Source organism: Trachurus trachurus (assembly GCF_905171665.1).
Source record: "Trachurus trachurus genome assembly, chromosome: 10".
NCBI classification, from domain to species: Eukaryota; Metazoa; Chordata; class Actinopteri; order Carangiformes; family Carangidae; genus Trachurus; species Trachurus trachurus.
The window spans coordinates 7,722,146-7,739,800 of NC_139894.1; the positions used below are offsets into that span (position 1 = coordinate 7,722,146).

At 41.3% G+C, this 17,655-nt stretch overlaps 2 protein-coding genes across 2 annotated transcripts; one reads left to right on the plus strand and one right to left on the minus strand.

Annotated features, from left to right (window-relative positions):
• Positions 1-967: 967 nt before the first annotated feature.
• Positions 968-8,395, minus strand: gask1b (golgi associated kinase 1B). The gene is made up of 4 exons (XM_083981061.1): positions 7,482-8,395; positions 6,109-6,326; positions 4,541-4,767; positions 968-2,083 (listed from the first exon to the last, which is right to left on the minus strand). Exons 1-4 carry the CDS (start codon positions 8,380-8,382, stop codon positions 1,876-1,878), a joined length of 1,554 nt encoding a protein of 517 aa, XP_083837187.1. The 5' UTR covers positions 8,383-8,395; the 3' UTR covers positions 968-1,875.
• A 1,905-nt stretch (positions 8,396-10,300) lies between these two features.
• Positions 10,301-17,109, plus strand: tmem144b (transmembrane protein 144b; the record flags this gene model as incomplete). Its single annotated transcript, XM_083981186.1, has 12 exons — positions 10,301-10,328; positions 10,446-10,613; positions 10,781-10,903; positions 11,675-11,774; positions 11,912-11,992; positions 12,126-12,204; positions 12,418-12,497; positions 12,975-13,093; positions 13,458-13,577; positions 15,629-15,726; positions 16,749-16,802; positions 17,026-17,109. 12 exons carry the CDS (start codon positions 10,301-10,303, stop codon positions 17,107-17,109), a joined length of 1,134 nt encoding a protein of 377 aa, XP_083837312.1.
• Positions 17,110-17,655: the final 546 nt, after the last annotated feature.

A 17,655-nucleotide genomic window follows, 5' to 3' on the forward strand; every position in this document is an offset into this window, starting at 1 on the left:
CTCTGCTACGGTCATTTTCATTTTCAGCTTTGAAAAGCTGGAGCATGGCAGGATGAGTCTGAGTCAACTGACTAAGCAGTTTCTTGTAAAGTCTTGTTTGCCAGTTTGGAGTGTGGCACTTGACCTGCAGAGCCGTACACACTGTGCTCTCGTTTCACTGAGCGGGTCTGAATGTGGAGACATGGAGAAGGTCCAGGTCCCAACCCTTGTCTATGTGTGTGTGTGTGTGTGTTTGTGTGTGCCTTTGAATATATTGTTACATATATGTATTGGTCAAAAGTCACCCTTTGTCTGCATTGTGTGTGAACATGCATACGCACATTCATGTAAAGAAAAGTAAGTTCCGCTGCAGAGCACTCTGGGAACTACAGAGGTTTTTCTAACACAAACACACACAGGCACGGACCCCACTGACGCACTAATGCGGGAGCAGAGGGGTTAAAACAACAGGCGAGTGAATGCCCGGCATGGACGTGACAAAATAACCCTCAAAGCCCTGTCAACTCCAACTCTGAGAGCCCAAAGCACAGCATGAAAGGCAGACGCCACGCTGGAACTCAGATTTCACAGCCACAGACTATTTCTGATTGAGGTGGTCAGGAGGAAAAAAATGTCTTTGCTATTGCATTTTTATATACTTAGTACAGTAAGAATGAGCAGGCTTAACACTAAACAGATAATGAAGAACAAGTCTGAAACCTTTTACACAAACGCATACAAAGCAGATGAAAATGAAACTGAGATCCTATCTTTAACTGACAAATTACCTGTCAAATGCCCTCATCTGCCACACCGCGGCAAAATTCAGTATACCTAAGTTAAAATGAAAAGCTACAGATCATTATTAGGCTGAAATGTTTGACAAATATTTGTTTTTATTGATCATTTCATGTTCAAACGTCTTCAATATTTAGAAAAGAAAGTACAAAAAATAAATAAATACAATGAAAACTGTTATGACGGAAGAAGTCGCTGCACAGTAGTTGAGCTAAAATGAAGCATGTGAGAGTGAACAGCACAGTCTGACTTGTCATAAAGAGCTTTGGTTTCTTTCACATACAGTCACTGCCCCCAGTTCTGTCCATGTTGTTGCATAATAAAAAATGTTCATGATAATACTTAACAATCTTAAAAACATGAAATAACACAGGTGAGGAAAACAAGTGAAGCCTCCTCTGGGTTTTGGCAAAAAGAATATTTTTAAGACTGTGCATGAGAGACTCAAAAATAAATTACTCATTAAAATCGAAAAAAAAAAATTCTCAGCTTAATAATGTGCAGAGTGGATCCGGGCTGTGGCTTGTTTCATACAAAGAGGCTTCACTGACATTTTCATTCTTAGCATCCGCTGGAGGAAAAATAACATCATGAAGAGTCTTCCTATCATATACAGTGCAAATTTCACTCGCTGGAAGGGTAAAGGAGTTATAACGGCACCAAGTATTTACATAATGACAACAGCACACTGGCCTCCGGGAGAGAAAGTAATGAGGACTTAAAAGACGGAAGTAAAACTAATTAGTTTCCTTAAGTAAAAGTCAGAATCAGTCTCTCTTGCAAATGATTGGTTGAGCAGTTTTCCATTGCAAAGTTATCACCATGACAACTATTTTGACAGTTTATAATAATCCTTCATTAGCAATATTTTTTAAAATACATAAATTAATTAATCTGTGTCACACTCTTTTGATACATAACAATATTAAACAATTTGCATAATTTAAACCTAAAGTTTTTAGTCACGACTGTAGCTGATGTTATTATCCAGAACAAAATGTAAGTGGATGAAGCTCCAGTGTCTTGTAAAAGGGCCGACTTGGGACTTTTGTTCTGTGTGTGTCTCAGTAATTTGGCTTCTGTCTGGTGTGAATTTCATCACACATTCATTGTGATGACTTTGATCCCGTGGGCGTTGATGTAGGTGAGGAGGACATTCGCCCGCCTCTCGATCACATCAATCAGCTTGTCGATGCCCTGTCGCCCGCCCTGGCTCTCCCAGTACGTCTGGTCCAGGAACAAAGACTGGAGGAGTTTCTCCCTGAGCCTCCGACTCCTCAGGACTGCCACCGCCTGCTCTGGGAGCCTGCAAATACACAGAGGTGAGAAAAAAGTCAATCCAAATTATAATTTCAGACACGTCTCTTGGCTGGAGAGCAGAGGTAGTCTGGTAGTTTGTCAGGAGGTGAAGCTGGAGCATCTTTTTTGCAAGATGCGGTGTATATTATAGTAACTGCAGGATGAAACCTGTTGAAAAAAATACATGATGAATATGATGTGACAGTCAGTTTCATTTTTGCTGCAAGTTTATGTTGGTTGTTTCTTTCCAGGAACTAAATACTGAGAAGGTGAGTGTGACCTCAGAGAAAAAAGCACAGAAAACAATATCAAGTGAAGGAGCGATTGACAGATACCACCTTCAAACTACAGCTAACACTATTCAGCAAACTAAACACACTGCCATGAAGGGTTCAAGGCAGGAGCTGGCTTTTCAAGATTGTAGTGGAAGCTTATGTCAAACTGTGAAATAAATCACCACATATTCAATGATTGTGGACACAATCTGAAAAAGGAAAGGTAACAGGGCTTGCTTCCCCTTTTCTCTAAATTTAACCTTTTTGTGAAATATTAAATAATTGAATGAAGTCTTTTGGCCTTGACAAGACATTGCTTTCCACTCTTGTAGCATTACATTTGTAATGTGTAAAAGTACCTACAATTGTATGGTACAGTAAATGCAGTTAATGAATTACAGTATGTATTCAGGATGGGTTGATTGTGGGAAACAACAGTTAAAGCTTGTACCATCAAGGTTTGGCCCTTACCACAGCAGCCTGCACCTAATCCAACCCACAACCCTTTGCTGCCTGGCAAGTGGCAACCCCTCTTTTTATCCCCCCTACTGTACCTTCCTGTCTCTCTCACACTGTCACTGTTTTTTTTTAAAAAGTATGTTTCCCCTCTTAAATGTCATGTAAAAGTATAAAGCTGTAAAGAAAATACAAAATTCTGAAGTACAAGCACTTCTCAGGTGTTTAGTGGCTTTCTATAAGTGGTGGAAAAAATAGTTTTGACGTTTGAAATTACACTTATTGCCCTGTAAAAAGTTGAAGTGCAGTAAAATGAAAGGTTACTCATAATTGCAAATGGAAAGTTAAAACTTATTGTATTTATAGACTTTTCAACAGCTTTTGAGTGGATGAAACCTGCACTAATGGGAGTGAAATATCAGAACAGACTAAATATGAGATGAGTGGGCTCCATCATGAGATGCTGAGTAGCAGCTGGCTGCAGCCGTCAGGTTTGGAGTCGGTCCTGGGCTTAGTCGTACTTTTTGTCTTTTAAATATGAATGTGGGTGAGTGACACCTCCAAGTGTGTTCAACAAGAACAAGACAAATGGATGTGGGTTGAACCTATGTACTTACAGTGGCTTGCCTTGAACATGGTTAAACTAAAAGTGCTGTGTGCTGCTTTGATCCATCATCCTTTGTGGTTTGTCTCAGAGTTTGGACCCTTTCAGTGCTCGATGTGCGATTAGTTAACTTCGAGAACAACTGGGAAAGAAAAAAACTGTATCTACTGTATCGTAACCTTTAAGCCCAACTTTCCCAATTAACTGTAACAGCGTCTGATGGGAACCTCAAACCTCAGTGTATTTCGCTTTGATAAAAGTCAGAGATTAAAACCCTTTCAAATCTACAAAGAATCCAACATCGAGATCAAAATAAAAAATCAGGTATAAATGACGCCCTGTGATCTTTAATGTCATCTGTTAGTGGCTAAATATAAACTTAGGTTGCCCTTTTATCTGATTCTGATGCCAGAATAGAAGCTGCAGTTTTGATGAGGATCACAAGGACCTATGTTTGGAGCAGATACAAGTGCCCATGCCAAACCACATCTCCTTTTCTGTCACCACTGATTTATTGATCAAAAGATAGATGAAATGAAAGCAATGTCTCTGCAGGATGGGTTGGAATTACATATCCAGATCAGTAGGGAACAAACAGAGGCACACTTGTCACGTGGATTCATCTGAGCTTTACTCTGTCAAACCAAAGTAAAATAAGTCTTTGATTGATTGTAACACAGCATTAAATAAGGGTTTGTGGTTTAAACTGTGGTTTTAAAGCTCAAAAGGGGATTTCACTGATTAAAAATGACATTTTTTATTATCTCTAATAGCTGATTTGTGCTTAAAGTTGCAGATTATTGTGTTTATATATTTAAATCCAGTCTCTAACACACTTTTGTTTTCAGCCACGTAGCAGAGGAGAGAAAGGGAATCAGAAAATCTGATTGCCAATACATAATCCTGTGGTAAATATTAAATATATTCTTAACCAAAAAACATTTTAGAAATAACACTGTTGACATTTTCAGCAACATGTGTTGATGTTTTAAGTGCAACAAAAAAGTCTCATTGAAATCTAATCTATTGATCTAAATGTGTAAGGTAAACAAAACTGAGATAATCAATATTAATCAGATAATAATTTGTTTGTTTTTTAATCTGTTTCAGTATTGTGACTCAAACTCACTCCTTGATTCCCTCCAACAGCCTGAAGTCCAAGTTGTCCTCATTGCGGTCGAAGAACCCCTTGTTGTTGGCGAAGACCAGGTGTCTGGGGTCGTGACCCCGGTGGACGATGTTTGCCAGTGGTATCTGCGCCTGGTCCCCACATTCAGCGTGGAGGCCCAGCTCCACACATGCGTCCTCCTGCCGGGGCCTGAACCCACAGCAGCTCTGATCCAGTCTGTTGTGAATCTGAAAAAGGGAAAAGTTCACATTTCTTCAGAGTGGAGTTTCAGTTGCGAGTATAGGCTACAAGTGGCATCTATGGATTTCCCAATTGGTCTTTCTGTAATTTTCTTTTTTTCCGTTTTGAGCCGTTTGAAAACCCTGACAAGTAAACTGTTTTTTTATTCTCCTGAAGCTGCAGTAGATCGGACCGTTGATTGACATGATTGCTCAGTGGACTTTCTCAACCCTGTCAGGCAGCACCTCAAATAAACAAAAAAAAGGATCTCGTCCTTCAATCATTCTCACTATGTTAAACCATTTGATTGGATGAGGTTTTTGATGGTGCTACCAACCAGGGTGTAGGGGGAAGCCCTAAGGATGCAGCATCTTGACACATGGGTCTCAGATGGGACTTTTGAAGTCAGGATTAAGTGACACTCATGAACGCCTTTTAGAGAAACCAGGGGGATTGGGAGACTTGGATGAGTGAGCATCCACCAAGAAGACATGAAGCGATGTGCAGAAATACCTCCAGGTTACCTGTCAATCAAGCCAAAAAGCCATGAAGCATACCTCTCTGTGAGTCCTAATACCTTTAAACCAAAACTATTAACCCCTCCTCCGCAGCCAACATCTGTCTCAATTAGAGGAACCTCAGGAGATTCACGCTGGTATTCAGCTGTTGCTCTCACTTGTGGGTCAATTCGGGACAAGTAAATAACTTTCTCTGATATGAATAGATGTGACTTGTCTGTAACTCAGCGCCAGATAAACCGGCGTAATAACTCCATCATATTCAATTCACTTCCCTTGACAAGATAGTTCATGTACTCTCGGGAATGTGTTTCTCTAAACTGCACAATATGAGTTTCTTGTTACTTATTCATTCATTTATTTATAAGAAACCTGAAATGAAGAACTAACAGGAGATGCACGATCAAAGCTGTGGCACTGTGGCTTCAACAACTAATTTACTGGCTCTATCAAAGCTGTTTTGCAGTCCTCACTCTACAAGACTTTGCTGCTCCGTGATCAGCGAGCGAATTAAAGAGTTCTCCGGGGACTTGTCCTCAATGCCAAACTGTGATCCAGTGAGGCTTCCCACACAGGAAACAAGGAGTCTCTCTAGCCAAAGGACGAAACCTCAGAGGATATTTAACCTATTTATTTTTTTCAGCAGCAACAGCTGTTGGAGCATATTGCTAAATGTCAGACAAAAAGAGGTTAGGAAAAGTCATGGAGCATTTTAGGAATTCAAAGACAGCAGAGGAGGCTTTAACTTGACAAAATCAAAAACACAAGAATGGAGAAGCTTTTTTTTAGTTCCTTATTGTCACAGTTTAGTGTTCAAAATGCCTAATTTACCTGCAACAAGAAGTCAAACAGAGCCAGCTTGCTCCACTCGTAGTGATGGATGGTGGAGCAGCCGGAGTCGGGCTTCGGGCTGATGTTCTTGTGCCAGCACCTTTGCTTCAGGGAGCTCTGGTAGCCCCCCCATGTTAACCTCACAGTGGCCCAGCCTGCAGCAAGGCCCTCTGGGTACAGCGACGCATCCCATGACACCACTGGACAGGGCTGACCATCTAAAGAGGAAGGACAGAGGGATTAACATCGGTCAGGCTGGAACAACTGCTCAGTCTCACAGAGTTTTTAAACCTATTTTTATCCAGGGAAAGCTTACTGAGCAATGCATGCGCTTCATGAGTGGTGACCTCATTGGCATTTTTTCAGGTTAACACATAGAGAGGCCTGGAGGCTGTACAGTGTCTACCTCATGTTACTGAACAGATCCAGCTAACAGAAACACAGAGAAAGGTTTTTCCCACCCAGAATGTCCGAGATTTATAAACCTGAGTGTCTCTCGCTGCGGGAACTCGCCCTCCTCAGTGAGGACCGGAGCTGTTAATGGACTGATGTGTTTACTTCTCCAAATGCAGTTTATCAAACACGTCGGCAAATGTTGTTACTGCAGTGTTTTCTTTGGAACATGGTGGAATGAGCCAGGGGAACCCAGTGAGCGGGGAGAAGCTAGACTAATGTGCCTCAGTGTGTTTATAAATATTTCATACTTTAATTTTTACATGCTGTTCATTTCCAATCACAGCACTAACAAATCAAACTCTCAGACACATGATGCCACGCTATCCAAGGCACAGTGGACAAGGCTTTTTATGGTGTGAGGACTAAAACCCTGTTTCCACTACAACACACTGCTTCATTTCTCTTCATTCACTGGAAACTTATTTTATTTTATTTTCATACAAATGCTGTGTGATTAGATTGTTGATCATAATAATAATTAATTTCTCATGTCCAGGTACTTAAAGCATAAATAGCAGTGGTATTCCTTCTAAAACCAGCAAGACTGTAACAAAACTACTGCTGGATTTGACTTAATCAGGGTGATATTATTCATCTGTTCAATAGGGCTGATTACACCATTGTCACGTTAATGGTACAATTTATTATTTGGATCCTGAGCACATTCAAAGGAGGAAACCGACCAATCAGGCCATGTCATTAATCCTTCTTCTTACACAGAAGCTTCCCCACATCCAACCTCACTCTCTTCTCCTCTTCTCTGTTCCTGACTGGCACACACTTAATCAGTGATTATTATCATGATCCCCTGTTTGCAATGAAACGAAATGCACAAGTGAATCACCAGTTGCTCAAACTTTAATCCAGTTTGGATCAGAGAGTCAGACCTCATCTCTTCAGGTAACCGGTGAACCTACCGTGCAAACGCCTGAATCTCCTGCTGACGGCTGGTAACGTCCTGTTCAGCCTCAGCACCCTGTCCAGGTGGAAGGCGAACACCTCGGTGGTGTCCACGGGGCTGCTGATCACCCCGCACTGCCCCGCGCACACGGTGCCCCGCGTGCCGTGGTCCCGGTTCGCCGGGGAGACCCTCGTCGTCTCACCCTCGAAAATCAGACGCGAGGCAGAGTCTCCGTGAGAAACTTCTCTGATGCGCAAAACTTTGGCATCCGCGAGAAAGCGCATGGCTCTCACGTCCTGTGGGCTGAACCATGGCGGTGCCCTTTGGCTGTAGATCCGTATAGAACTAATGTGAGAAGAGTCTGCTGCTGCTGCTGCATCTAGATGAGATTTATGGATTATATCTAAAGATTTGTAGTCAACGTCTCTGCTCTCTCTCCAGGAAGCCTGTGGTTCAAAGTTGTGCTTAATTTGGCCCGCGTCTCGCTCCAAAGTGCCCAGTCTGTTCTGCGTAAAAGCTGAATTAACCGGTTTATCCCTTCTCACTTTCCTCCTCAGTTTTGGTCTGACTGTGCCCCGTATGTTTGCTGGTTTTAGCCGCTTGGACTTGAGCGTTATGTAGACCACGTTGGACCGGGTCGGGACACCAAAGTTGGCACCGGTCTGAAAGTCCACGGAGTCCGGATGGTCAGCATTAGGCTCCAAATTATACAGCCCACGGGTGTGTCGGTACTTGTCTCTGTCAGTCCTCCTGTCCCGGTGCTGCGGCGAGTATCCAACATGTAAAACCACAAAAAACAAATAGACCCCACACACGGTCGCAATTAACAAACTCCTTTTGGAAAGAGGGCATCTCCGAAAGCTGCTTGTCAGTCTTAGGAAAGGGAAGCACAGCCGGTGAGAGCGAGACTTCCCCATTAGAACTTATGTTATTATCATTGCGTGTCTTTTTTTTGCGCTAAACTCAAAGCAGGGAGGAGCGCACAACTTCCGAAACTCATTTTGAAAGGGAGGCTTTGTGGCCACAGAGACAACTACGCAATGGATGGAGGCGCTGAGGAAACCTCCCCACAACACAAACATGAGCCTGCGTCAGGTTTTGTTGTTGTTGTTGTTGGTTTTTTCGTCCTTTTTCATGGCTTGTGGTGTAAATTTGTATATTAATGTGGACACCTCTCATCAGTCTACATGGTATGAGTGAAATTTAATGAACATCCCCTGAAAATGTGTCGGATTCACTTTTCCACTGCTTGGAAAAAAAGAAAAAAAAATCATATATATATATATTCCAACACTTATTTTCAGCCCAGGGCCCGTTTCAGGCTATAATTCCCCAAAAATGCGAGATTGATATTATTAACCTAACAAGCATTGTTAGGAGGATTTCAGTAAGGTCAGTGTGGATTTTAAGGTTATTTGATTACATTTAAATCCAGGGGTTAGAGGTGAGGGTGAAAAGTCACACACACCTCTTCTCAGTGAGGAACTTCAAGTATCCTCATCTATTATTCATCTGCGCGTTTCAGGCGACACCTACTGGTCCAGTTCCCTAATTAAAAAGCATCTGTGTCCAAGTTATTCATAATAGAATAGGGAAAAATAGATGTGAAAAGGAAACGGTTAACATCAGGAGATAAATATTTCCTCCTCGGGCAAGGAGCAGGAGTCCATTTTGCAGGATATCCTGGCGCGAGTTAGAAACTGGTTTAAATATAGGGCTATTGTGTTGTGGCCCATAAAGACAACTGATGTCTACAGTATACAAGTGTTGTCATCCTCAACATACCAGCTGCATGAGTCTTCAAATCAAAGCAGGGAAAGTTATCAACAGGTCCATGTGTTTATCAGAGCTGTTCAGTAGAAACCAATGTGTACATAACTAATGTTAAATTAAGGCTAGGGAATGAGGGCTGGAGTTATTATAAGGGTCTGGAGTCTGGAGGGATAATTTTGTGCTTTTGTGTCTGATGTAGAACAAACTAGCCCATGAATATGTGATGCTCATGAAAAAAAAAAAAGTTAAGTAGGCCAATTTCAGACCATTTCTTCTGCCAGAGGAGAGGACAGATGAGGTCTGACTGAAACGTTGTGTTTAGTATAATCACACATTTCACAGTGTCTGGATTATTTTTCTAATAAAAGACAACGGCTTTGGTTTTTATTTCCAATTATAGTCACAAAGTCTTCTCGTGTTATTCTGAGCTGCGGATGGCATGAGAGTGTGGCCTAAAGGCATCTGCACAGACAAGGACCCAGTTAAATGCAGCTATAACCATCATTATGCAAACTAGCCTATGGTTTGGCAAACTACAGCAAAGCGATTCTCCTGATAAACATCTTTTAGGTTACTCTTTATTATTTTTGTCATTTTATTGCACACTGTCATGGTTTGATGTGAGCCAGCTGAACGAGGCCCTTATCAATTTATTTATTCATGTTCATTTTTAATTAAACACTACTGTTTTACCTGCAAGCTACAAATATGAGAGTAAACCTGCAGCCTGTAAACAACAGCGTAAAGTGAAAGAGAAGAGAAACTTAATTAGAACACAGTTATTGATTAATGAGTTCACTCACGCTCCAACAAACTTAATAACATTGATGAGCCCACAGAGACAGAGGCAGCCCTCATACAGCTCTGTGTCATCTGCACACTGAGTGATTAGATAACTGGCAGCACCTGAGTGACTCTCGTCCTCCCCACTGCAGACACACGTGGTCTCAGCCGGTGGTAGCTCTGAGGCCTGGCTCCATCACAGGAAACACAACAGTGTTCAGTTTTACCATGCTCCAAGGAAAATGCTCACCTTTGCTTTTATTTATAGCTACATTATTGATGGAGAGCTGCCATAGCGCCGGACAAGGTGGGGTGACCTAAACTCTGATTGGACTGTATATGAATGATTTAGTGAATGAACGTGGCTGTAGGTGTTTTATTTTCTGATGTTTGGTTTTTGTTTTTTGTTTTTAAATTACTCCAGGAGGCCGAGGCTCTGGAAATGCTGCAGTTGGAAAAGTGGAAACATTTGATCTCACGTATAACTCGACCAACATGACTCACTTCGCCTATGGAATTGCTGCAAATGTAGTTGCTGTGTTGTTGTACGGCAGCAACTTTGTTCCTGTCAAGAGGATAGAGACGGGGGACGGTGAGCTATTACAACACAGCTTTTTTAATGACTTAAACATTTTCATCCAAAGAAGTTATTAAGTCTGCTTTTTTTGATACTTTTTTTTTTCTCTAGAAGATAAATCCTCAAGTGCTTTTTAAAAATGTGATGGCCTACATAAAAGTTTCCCTCTGCTCTGTTGACAGGGATGTTTTTTCAGTGGGTGAACTGCGCAGCCATATGGGCTGTATCTATGGTTGGAGATCTGATGCTTCAGTCGCCCAAGTTCCACCCGTTTGCGATGCTCGGTGGAGTGATCTGGGCTACAGGTATTGTACCATGAAAGCCAAACTTGAAGCTCTAGTCATCCTTTATGTTGGTGTGATTGAGTGCTGTTGGCCTCACAGGATCAAATCTTCTTCAAGTGTCCAGCTGGACATTTGGATGCTGCAGCAGATGCACTTAAAGCATCCATCTTAAAGAGTCCATCTGCTGCAGTCCATGTTAAAGTGATGGTCTTGGAGCATCAACTTTAAGGACGCTGGCGGAGTGTCCCAATTTCATACTATTTACCACTGCTTCAAAGAGCTGCTGTTGCTGTAAAATTACTATCCTACTTTTCTCACTCGCTGAGCTCTCGCACCACATTTTACCATCATTTTTTCATCCAAACGAGAATAGATTGTTACTTTCTGTGTCTCTGTGAGAAAGCACAAATGATAATATAACAAGCTCCCAAATGTTTAATAAGGCAACATGTCGACCATCATCAACCTCATCCTGTTAGGGGTTGGTAATCAGGCTCTACGGTCTTCAGTGTTACTGGGCAAAACCAACTGATTATTGCTCCCATGTGACACTGTGGACATCTGAGGCACACTGACCAGAAAACAGATGCTAATGATGATTCATTGAAGTAAAAAACGAGACATTTCTCCTAGTTTTTCCCCAAGTTGGAAATAAATATCCAAAGCATCTTAATTCTCTGGTGTAGGTTGTCGTACTATGTGTCTTCCCTCTACCAATAAAGAAAGAATGCAAGTGAAGTCCATACTCTAAAATGTTAATATTGTTTAACTCTCTGCTCATGTCGTTCACAGGAAATATAACAGTTGTTCCAATTATTAAAGCAATCGGCCTTGGCCTTGGGATTTTACTCTGGGGGTCCTCTAGCTTGTTGATGGGCTGGGCCACTTCAAGGTCAGAATCAATAATGTGTTTTTCCATCCAGAATGGAAAAATAAAGTCTTGCTTTTGGTGAATTTTAACTAAACAGTAACTTTGAGATGTTGCCCAATGTCAGCAGTTTTCTTTCCCCTCCCTTATCTATTTCACAGATTCGGCTGGTTTGGAATAGTTGCTCAGGATGTTTCCAGGCCAATACTAAATTACTGCGGAGCTGGTTTATGTCTTTTGAGGTGAATCTGGAACTAAGGTTTCCAAACGTATTGCCAGTGCTGTTGTCTAAGATATAATACAACAGCAACACATATGTTTGTACTCTGTTGCCTTGTCTTGTTTTGAATGTGAATTCTGTGTTTTCTGTTCCAGTGGGCTGATCTTTTTCTTTGTCAAAGTGGACGTGGAGCTGCATCCTGATTCTGAATCTATTCCATTACTCATCGACAGGGTGAGCACATTGATTGCACGCTAGTTTATTTTTCTCACCTTCTCTTCAGTAATTTAAATTTGCCAATACTCTCAAGTAAAATGTGAAGGATAGTCAATGCCGCTGCTTTGGGTTTTTTTTGTAGCAGCGGTTGTGATGACTTTGTCCTGTCTTGTTTACTCCGATGGTGTCATTCAACATTGTGAAAGACAACATGACTGTTTCTTTCTGCAGAGAACACATTCAGGCAGCTATGGACCAAGTTACTCTGAGTTCTGGATCGACATCCTAGGACCAAGGACCAGGCGGTTCATGTGAGTTCAGCTCATTAGCAGTCGATGGGCCGTGTGCAAACATTCAAATACCAAGACAAGGGAGCGTGAATAAAACATTGATTCTGATTAAACTGATATGTTCCTCGAGGATAAAGTTACATATTTTACAAGAAGCCTTAGCCTTAGACCTTTTTTAGTTACTCATTCTGAAGGTGCTGACCTACTTGATTTTTAAATATAGTACCTCTCTTATCAAATGTGACACTCTTCAGGTAAGAAACGGTGAGACGTTACTTTTATTAATGACTCACGAAAAGAGTTGATGATGATTAATGGATCTCGCTGAGAGAATAACCTGCAGCAATAAGGACACTCAAATACACCCAACGCCTGAAAATGCACATTCAGTCTTGACATTCATTTAGCTGCTTCATAAATGATGCTTGAATTTCTTGAGTGGACATTTCAGATCCTCCTCCTGCAGTTCTTCAGTCTGTCCCTTATCCTCTTCCTCAGAGGCTGCCTGCTCGCTGTAATCTCGGGCCTGCTGTATGGTTCCTCCTTTACACCCATCCTCTACATCAAGAGTCATTCATCATGCCATGACAGCATGTTCCACGGAGCGAGCGTCTACGGTATGGATTCTGTGTTCAGTAACGGCCAAAACCCAAAAGAAAGGAAAAATAATTTCAAAGCGATTAAAAGGATGTCTCAGTGTGAAGAATGTGGCCCAGTGTTGGTCTATAAATAGCCCTGGACCCTCCAGAGGATTAGATTTAAAATCCAGTTTCCTGAGTGATTCTCTAAAGTCAGTGTGTGTGTGTGTTGGCTCAATAAAATGTGATACTCCTCTCTCTGTAAATCACTTAAGCGCTAACATTGAACTTGCCCATATTGATCGACCACTTGATTTTCAAGCATGTCTTTCATTTATTGCAAACCCGCAGAGAAAAACGCTTAACTGTTAAACTGTCAATTCTTGTAACTTCTCCTTTGCAGACCTCGACTATGTTTATGCTCAGTGCTCTGGCATCTTTCTTGCTAACACCGTGTACTTTGCCATCTACTGTGCTGCAATGAACAACAAGCCCAGGGTTTACTCCAGAGCCATCCTACCAGGTAACACAGCCTCTGTGTTCATACTTGTGGCATCACCATGATCTGATTGCTTTCACTTTTTAGTGCCACTCACACTTAAGGTTTTTTGATTTCGTTTAACTATATTATATAAACCCTCTAGTGCCTTCTCCCTGTAGGCATCGACTGTGCTCTGAGCCTAAAAACCTGTCAGTGCAGGGAAAATAGTTACTTTTAACAACAACTTTACAAAACAGGGACTCATTTCTGTGAATTTTGGAAACATATGTAGAAATTAAAGCCAGCTTTTCAATTGGAGCAGCAACCTTATGTATTTGATTTTGAAAAAGACTGTAGTCAAATTTTTTATTTTATTTATAGATAAAAATGCATTCAAATGTCAGTAAACATTGGGCCTCTTTCACCAATATCTTCTTAAGAACCTTCTTAGATTCTTTCTTAAGTTGTTCTTAGGAGGTTCCTTAAGAAAACCCTACGTCAGATTCATCAACGCGTTCGTAAGCCTCAGAATTGTTCGCAGCTGTGTTCTTATGTCATCTCCTCGTAAGTTGAGGGCGTCTGCCAGGTGAGTCTAATTAACATAGGATCATCATAGGTAACCGCCCCATCAATGCCCGTAAAAGGGCATGAGACTGCAGGGCCGTGTGCACACAGAACCCACAGTCACTGAGCAGAGAAGGTGAAGTGAGAAAAAGTTGAAATGCTCAAATGAAAATCTGGGAGGGAGCACCAGACTCCAAACGTAAAAAGAACTTAAGTAGTGAAGTGGCGCTACTGTGGCAGAAATGAAACAAAGAAACAAACAAAAGGCTTATATTTAGTTTAGATTTTTATATTTATATTTAGGCTATATTTAGTAGCGTCAGCAGTGGATGCAGCTCTTTGGGTTATCAGAGAGACCACACTCTCACGTGTGCCATCATAAATATCATGTTATCACATATGAAAAAAAACAGTTGTGTGTAGTGTGAACACTTACAGTAAATGTACCATTGCAGCCCGCAATTAGGAGAAAAAAAAGCATATCGTCAGCTGTATGTTGCGCACAACAACACATTTACTACCCCCCCCCCCCAAAAAAAAAAGAGAAAAAAAAAACTCATATGAATTAAGTGTCTATAATGTTTTTTAAGAGACTGCAATGATTAATACATATGATTATTAAAAACATCATAAAAGATAAGAAAATAATCCTTATTCTAATGATATAATATCATACAACTGCAGAACAAAAGAAAATGCTATAATCGTTTTTTTTTTTTTCTTAGTTAAGAACAAATTCTGGATAAGAAAACATTCATGAATGCCACAATATTCGTAAAAACTTCATAAGTAGGACTTCAGAACAAATTTGTTCTTAAGAACGGTTCGTGAATGAGGCCCATAAGTCCCTGGGATTTCAATAGATTTCTTTATTACCGTGTCAAATATTGGGCGTTTCATCTCTCCAGGTTTCCAAAATAGTGAATTGAAAGTAATGACTCATGCACCGTGAGTGCAGGAACTACAAGCTTTTGTCTCAGACTGGGCTTCTGGTCTATAACACTGCTCTGCTCTCAACTGAGAGTGGAAAAGCTTAGGGGCCTGAATATAGCATTATTTTCCACCAGCTGATTATGTCCATGTACCGCTGAGCTGTCGTGCACCACAGCCCACCAGGGCATCTAATAATAGCTCCAGTTTGAATCTCACCAAGCACAGGAAGCATCAGCTGTTGTGGAGGAACTACAGCAGCTTCCTTTGCCAAGCTGCATGTGCAAACACATCCACTCGGGGTTTGGAGGTGATGATTCAGGGAAGACTGCGGGAGCTAAACATGTCCACTCTGGCCCAAAACCTGGCCTGCAGTGTGGCTTGTGAGTTTAGATCAGCCATTTGGTTTCACAGCTGGGTGGATGAGGCTATCAGAGTGAACTTTAATTTCATGACACCATGCAGTCTCATCTCTTACTGTGCATTACTGACTAAAAATGAATGAGTCAAATGTGTCGGGCAAGTGTTTTTCCTACTAAACTGTATTTTCCTGCACTGTGAACTGTTGACGCTGTTTTTGACTCTGCTTTTCTCCTCAGGTCTGTTGTCTGGACTAATGTGGGCATTAGCTACATACTGCTGGTTCCTGGCTAATAACTACCTGAGTGCAGTCATTACCTTTCCTATTGTCACCGCAGTAAGTAATCATCCCCAGCAATTGAGCGGTAATGGAAATAATACTGTCTTTTCACCGCCTCTTAATCTGGCAAATTCAATTTGAATATTCACCTGCTACTTACATTGCAAGAGAGCAAGAGCACAGACACGCTAGAATAATCTTCCCCAGGTTTTTAATTTTGAGGTTTTAGCAGTTTTTAATGTTGACATCCCTGTGTAGTGTGAAACATCCCTGTGTAGTGTGAAACTCATTTTGGATGTCCACCAACAAACAAGCAGCAGGACAGATGGATAATTTCTTTATTAGTTACTAGTGATACTGGATCTTCCTGTTGAGATTCTGACGTCTGCATCAGATTTGAGATTTTGTCATGGGGTGTTGGAAACCTCGCTGTGTGTCGAGGCCATCTGTACACAAACACAATAAACAACATGAAGAGTAATCCATAGTTTTCAAGGGGCAAACAACACTTGACAGATCATCAAACTTATAATGGCATCCTCTCCAGCCAGTAGCTGCTGAGACATCTCATTATGTCTGAATCTATAATCTACTTGCACAACTACATGTGTCTCATTATTCTAATTCCCCATGAAAAGTGGTGTAAGTTGGCACTGGATGGACTGAATATAGTTGCTTAAACAGGCTTAAAGAAATAAGTGCTTGCTCATGTTTATTGGAGAGTCTATAGCCTCAGGTAAAGTGCTGATTGCAGCATGTACGTATATAAATGGAAGGCACAAAAGAGAAATAAACAGAGCCCGGTGGCCTCAGCTTCTACTTCTATCCATTTTTTCCTTCCTCCTTGAGGTCAACTAATCAGCCGTGCTGCACAACCACATTCACTCTCTGATTCACATTTGACTCCTCGAGGAGCTCGTTTAGTGCAGAATGTGTGCAATTCAACAACAACAACAACCCCCCCCTGCAGTACTTTCACTCTTCTACAAAGTCAACACAAATACAAGGTGAGTGATTGTAAAGTCAGTGTTGTGTGTTGAGTAAACAGCTTGTTGTTGTTGTGGTCTTCTCCTCCTCAGGGATACGGTCTGGTTGCAGCACTGTGGGGGTCCTTGGTGTTCAGAGAGATTAAAGTAAGGATCCTAACACTGCATAACACTGATCATGTTCAATAATCCATATAATCTTGCTCATTGGTTGGTTGTTACAGTGGCTCCAACATAGGCATCGTTCACCAAGGAGAACATGTCTGAAGACTGTTCCCACATTGGCAAATCGGTTTTGATCATTTAGACTGAGATGAAGCATGTTTAGTAGGCTACCTGGACCTGATGTTAAACATGTTTTATCTCTCAGGGGGTAGCCAACTGTATCATCTTCTTCTTGGCCTCCTGCGTCGTGCTGACCGGCTCCTTGCTCACCGCCATCTCAAAGCTCTGATGATGCAGAGGTAACATCTAGCGTTTGTCATTTTTCCTCCATTTGCCTCAATGAACTTTGAGCTTCATGAGATTGCTGTAGATCCACATGCATGACAGAAACTCAGTGAAATGATGATTTAAAAAAAAAAAATTTAATAGTAAGTTTTGTTTTTGAACCAACAGGATTAATACTCTGAACTAACAGTGGGTGGCGGTGTCTCACAGGAACCCCTCACCGTGCTCTGTGGTTGGAGGAGAGGAGGGTTACTCATGCATTTGTTGTTAAACACCTGCTTTGTCACCTGTGTTCTGTTCAGGAGATTGTAAAATAGAAACATGTTTAACACATTGCTCACTATGTTGTACTGAGATATATACTGCACATTTATATTTTTACTATACAGATGAGATTGTGTGTGTCTATTACATCTATTTGTATTTTTGCAATACTAAGATATTAAAAATATGTGATAATTATTGTCCCCAGCTGTCTGTGTTAGTTTTTGTGCAGTGTTACTAATACACAGGTCAGTATTTTCCCCACATCCTGAAAACAAAAACACTG

Excerpts from the sequence above, each read along its gene's own strand:
- gask1b (XM_083981061.1), bottom strand. The coding sequence starts at position 8,382 with ATGGGGAAGTCTCGCTCTCACCGGCTGTGCTTCCCTTTCCTAAGACTG. Across the intron at positions 6,327-7,481 it reads GAGATTCAGGCGTTTGCACG|ATGGTCAGCCCTGTCCAGTG; the intron begins GTAGGTTCACCG and ends CTTCCTCTTTAG. Across the intron at positions 4,768-6,108 it reads TGTTTGACTTCTTGTTGCAG|ATTCACAACAGACTGGATCA; the intron begins GTAAATTAGGCA and ends TCCCTTTTTCAG.